This window comes from Silurus meridionalis, chromosome 3 (genome assembly GCF_014805685.1).
Source record: "Silurus meridionalis isolate SWU-2019-XX chromosome 3, ASM1480568v1, whole genome shotgun sequence".
In the NCBI taxonomy this organism is placed as follows: domain Eukaryota; kingdom Metazoa; phylum Chordata; class Actinopteri; order Siluriformes; family Siluridae; genus Silurus; species Silurus meridionalis.
In genome coordinates, this window is record NC_060886.1 from 10505345 (window position 1) to 10510856 (window position 5512).

General features: G+C 36.6%; 1 protein-coding gene across 1 annotated transcript; it reads right to left on the minus strand.

Moving 5' to 3' along the window:
• Positions 1-2153: 2153 nt before the first annotated feature.
• Positions 2154-4975, minus strand: cfap97d2 (CFAP97 domain containing 2). The gene is made up of 5 exons (XM_046845855.1): positions 4860-4975; positions 4617-4697; positions 2912-3030; positions 2627-2807; positions 2154-2528 (listed from the first exon to the last, which is right to left on the minus strand). The coding sequence occupies exons 1-5, from the start codon at positions 4953-4955 to the stop codon at positions 2472-2474; spliced, it is 534 nt and encodes a 177-aa protein (XP_046701811.1). The 5' UTR covers positions 4956-4975; the 3' UTR covers positions 2154-2471.
• Between the last annotated feature and the right edge of the window lie 537 nt (positions 4976-5512).

A 5512-nucleotide genomic window follows, 5' to 3' on the forward strand; every position in this document is an offset into this window, starting at 1 on the left:
AGTCGAGGTAGGTGTATACATTTAAATTAACTATAAGGTCAAAAACTAAATCCTTCTGTGTACTTTACAGCTGTAACACCAACAAAACTAACATGCAGGCACATATGAAGAAGCTGAGAAAAGATATCTACAGGAAAACTGTGACAGAAATGATATGCAGTCTGATGAAGAAACAGTGAAGTTTGAAATATCTTTGCATTTAAGTGAAGTTAAAAAAGGGGAAATAAAATAAAATGACCAGATGTATCTAAAAATGTGCTTTTCCTACAAAAAAAATTAGAGCACCCTCACTGGATATGAGGGTCCGTCACATGCTTTCCTGTGCACTGTCAAATGAGCTGGCATCCTCTATAAATTGGGCTGGGAAGAAGATTAAAGAGCAGCCGAGGCAAAAGAGGGCATTCAAGGATAGTTTTTTTTAATATGTGTATATTTGCTAAGTCATTACTTTCAATGCTTTTGATTTTCCTTTATATTGTATTCTCAGAAATCTACCTTACTCCAGCCAATATTCACCTCTTCCAGTACCTCCATTAATGTTTTCATTTGCACAGTGGGGCAAAGACTTCTCTGCTGGCCTAAACACTATCAGACGCACTGACCTCCATTTACAACCTAGATTCAAATATTTGTTCCATGAAATTGTATTCATTTATTCTTAACAGTTTATTATTTTTATTTCGTAGTGTTTCTCTTGGCTGCACTGCTTCCAGTACGTGTATGTGGATGTTAGATTTTTTGTCCAATCAGATTTTAGCCTCTATGTGCTGCCATGTCAATCTAATCTGCCCAGGGCCTACAAAATTAATACTGCTGGCTCTTTTCCATTGAGAATATTACCAACGGGTCTGTTTCTTTAACCAAACATATTTCATATTCGCCTCACAGAGCAGCTAGCTGGCCTATAATAGCGTCAGCATTTTTCCGTCCTCTGATTGGTTGGTCAGAGCGAAACTGTTACAGCCAAGTTCGACTCAAAACACGTGTGTAGCTCTGCACACATTAATACATCTGAGTTAGACTTTTATATGCCCATGCAGGAAGAGAAATTGATTTGGTCTCGGACATACTTAAAAATAAATTTTTCAGAAAAGCTAGACATTGTAAGGAAAGGTCGGCCAACCCCGAAGCTAGCTAGCTTGTCTCAGTCTAGGGTTTGTTCTCCACTTCCAGACCAGTGAATACGAGCGGTACCACTGGCTTACAGCCTCTAAAATTCTGAGTCTGCATCTCTGATGAGTAGGTTGTATTTTATTAAAAAAAATTTGTTTTCTTTAGTAAAATGGTATTCACCCTCCATATGTAAAACGCCTCTCTCTCTGTTATATTGCATTTTTGTAAAGTATTCATGGTTTCTATAATCGTGTAATAATAGTAATAGTAATAATAATGGTGGTATTAAGAGGTGGATTAAGTCTGGTAAGTCCCCACTGAAGGCCCAGGTACCAAATGCACAGCCCGACACTGCATTTGCATACTTTTCATATCCTGCTGTTGTTTTCCTTTGTTTTACTTTGTTTTGTTTGACTGTGCACCATACCGTGTTGGTGGAACTGCACATCAGATAACTACAACAGTTCCTTTAGTGAAACCAGAAACACATTTTTTATTTATTTGCATCTGTATAAATGTTTTGTTTTTCCATGACATTAAATGAAGTGCTTCAGTTGACTGAATTAAAATAAAAAATAAATACATTTTTTTTTATTGTGACTGAACTAGTGGAAAAGTGTTTATTTTTTATTTTTATGTTAAATAAAGATTACATTTCAGTTGGCCTTTCAATGTTGTCAGAAGTATTGTAGAATCAACATTGTAGTGTACATTGTAAAGGTGACAATAACATTGAATCATGATATGAGAATGATTGTTTTTTCAACCTGAATATTGTTTCAACAATAAATGAGGGCGCAGAAGTGATGTTGAAAAAATATTAAATTGTATTGTCGAATCATTGACATTAGTTTCACCTAAATCTTCCATGCCCGCTTTTCATGTGTTGGTTTTCTGTTTTATTTGGTGTCATTCCAACATCAATTCATAATAATAAAATAATAATAATAATAATAATTTCGGCCATCAAAAGAAAGTTACAAACTTTTATTTAAGCTTCATGATGGAAGATTAACTCCAGGCTTACTATATTAGTTTTATAGCGCCCTTGCCAAATAATCCAAAAAAAAAAAAAAGAAACCTCCTGCAATGTGAATATGGTAAAGATCAGTGTAGGTACTACTAGTCAGCAAAATTTAAAGTCTACCAAATTTAAGTGCAACATTTTACTTGCAAAACTTCAATGGGCTAAAATATTTACTCACTGTTTTTTTATTAACTTGCTGCACTTTGCACTTTGTTCACTTTGCAAGTCTATAATAATAATTAAATACATTTTTGATAAATCTTAGCGGGTTGTTTTTTCATTCACTTTGCAGACATCATCTTTTACATGAGAAAATTGTTTTGTTTTCTTCTTATGGTTTTCCTTTGGAAAACACCATAGTCTTTTGTGGCCAAACATCTACAGGAGGCTGGAAAGAACACAAAAAAGAACCAGTGCATGAGCTGCCATTGCATTTAAAACATCCTACTGAAGGAATACATAGAGAAAAGTCCAGTGGTACCTCACCTGAGCATAGTTTAATGGTGGGAATCTCCCAATACTCTTCATGAGACCAAGGGTTTTTATCCATTGCTCGTTCCACCCCTGTGCGCTGTAATACGGTTCGCAGTGTGATAAACTTTGGAGCATTCTTTTATTATTCTTCACAATTTCAAGCAGCGCTTCTTGTCTTTTCTCTGTGTCGAGCCTGAATTTTAGATACAAGACATAATTGCTTTAATTGAGTTGAATTTCAAGTGGAAGTGTTAGTGAAGGTCATCAGTTTAAATACCAGGATTATAAAATCTTTACCTTTTACTCACATACTCATTTTTACAATCAATTCGCCCAGCAGTTTTCTTGATGTGGGATATTTTATCCAGTAGCATATGATTGTCCCTTTGGATCGTTGAAAGTCGTTCATCCTCCAGCTGGTGGAGTAGAGCGTATGTTAGAACTAAAACATTTTCTGATAGTTGACTAAAATGATCGACGAAGCTTTATAAGGGTGTAAGAGCAAGGTTGGTAAATGTATTTCTGTGGTTTGAAGTCTGTAAAATACTTGATACAACTAATTAAAGTTTCAAGCTATGTCTAAAAAGTGTGTTAGCTTTGCCACAAAACCTGTTGGCCTGTTTCTATGTCCACACATAAGCTGATATATAAGAATGATGAGAACTGTATTGTCAGATCCTCATTCAAGTGCTCAATAGTAAACTTTCTTTCGGCTTCTTCCATTAGGGGTCGCCACAGCGGATCATCCGTATTCATGATCCGCATGTTCGATTTGGCACATGTTTTACGCTGAATGCCCTTCCTAACACAACCCTCCCTATTTATCCGGGCTTGGGACCGGCACTAAGAGTGCACTGGCTTGTGCAACCCTAATGGATGGGTTTGGTTCCCTGACCGGGGATTGAACACGGGCCGTGGCGATGAGAGCGCCGAATCCTGACCACCAGGGAACCATTCAAGTGCTCAATAGTAATACTGTAATGGAAAAAAAATGCATGTCGAAAATCTATTGAGTTTAACTGTAGATAAGTTGTAAACAATGACCCTTATCACCATTATATCCTGAACCATTATAAGCTTGGTTTAAATTTTTTATTTAGCATTATTTATCTGAAGTTCACAAATTTTGGAACATTATTTTATTATTCAATATTTCTTTATTTAATTCATTCATTCATTAGTTTGCTTCAGTAATTACTTCATCCAGGACAGGGTCATAGTGGATGTGTAGCTAGTTCACCCAGTTATTGGTGCTGGTCCACTGCAGTTTACCAACAAACATTTATACTGAGGGGTAATTTTGTATAGCCAATGCACATACCTGAATTTTTTGGGAAATAAAATCGGAGAACCCAGAGGATACGAGGAGAACAAATCAACATGTATAATAACCCAATCTTGGTGAGGATTCTCACTGCACACCTCAACATTTAGCTGTAATAAATGGTTATTCAGTGCCACCCAGATGAGGATGGGTTCCCTCTTGAGTCTGGTTCCTCTCAAGGTTTCTCCCTTATGCCATCTCAGGGAGTTTTTCCTTGCTAATTAGGGACAAACTTACACATAGAAAGAATAATCTTATTCATTTTTTTCTCACCACATTATCTGTGTAAAGCTGCTTCGGGACAATGTCGATTGTTAAAAGCGCTATACAAATAAAACTTAATTGAATTGATTCAAGAGTTGTAATATCCACTGGAACTGATTTTTCTCTACTAAATTTAATTTAGTTCCATGTGAAATGTATATGTATTGTATTCCTATAAATGGAATGTTTAGTGGTTTTGCATGTGTACCTAAACCACCAATAATAATAATAAAAAAACTACAAATAAAGTGAAACTTTCAGACAAACCCCTATGGAAACCCTTAAAAAGATCTATGTATTAATTTGACATTTTCTGTGGCAGATATTATACCCAAAGTGCCCCCGAAGGCTTAATTATTTTCAACATTGAATTAAATCAATGCGGGAATTAATGTAATCAATCATTTCTCTTACCATTTTCTTTTTCCTTTTCACAAGAATGTGATTATAGATCTTAGGTGGACTTGTATTAAGCGTCGCCTTCGCAGACTGAACCTTGAAAAAAGTAACACAACTCATGACCTCAATATAAGCAGTAGAGACACTTGAACTCGTTTTTTGGTTTTCTAAACACAAATCTTGTACGGCTTGATCACTGCCAAATTTAATTTCCGCATAAATCTCTATTCGCATTTACGGTTGAATTTACAGCCTTACCTTTTTCTTGTGTATTTCAAAGTCGTTCTTATCCCATCTGTACTGCAGGTATTTGCTGGTGCAAGGCATCAGTGGTTGGTGAGCTTTATGTTGCATGGTGGTTGTGTGACTCGAACCTCCAGCAGAGGAAACAAACACAAGCTTGCACCGTAGTGCAGTCTAGACAGAGTCTGTCGTGTGTATGTTGTCATGACAGTCACAGAGATGCAGAAATCAGCCGCACATTGTCTATGATACAATGAACTACTTCATAGGGCGTTCTTTTACAGATGTATATGCATAACGCTGCCTCTAGTCAGGTGATATGTTCAAAATGTTTAGAAGAAGCTATGAAACAAAACTAAAGGTTTCCAATACCCTTTCAGAAATGGCCCTCTGATCCATATAAAGCTTGTCCTAGTTAATGCTCCTGTCCAATCTGAATCTTCTGTGTCCTGAAAGTGCATTAGACCAGTCTAACCCAGAAGGCAGAACAAATAAGCAGTCAACGTTAATGTGAACGAAATAGAGCACACGTACCTGGCCTTGATTTGTCACATGGAGTGGTTTGGCATCTAAAGCCGAAATTTTTGGGTTAGTTCTGTTTTTAGGCACAAGCATGATTTTACATAGCCCCCTCTTTCCAAGGACAGCGAGAGTGGTGACTTGCTTTC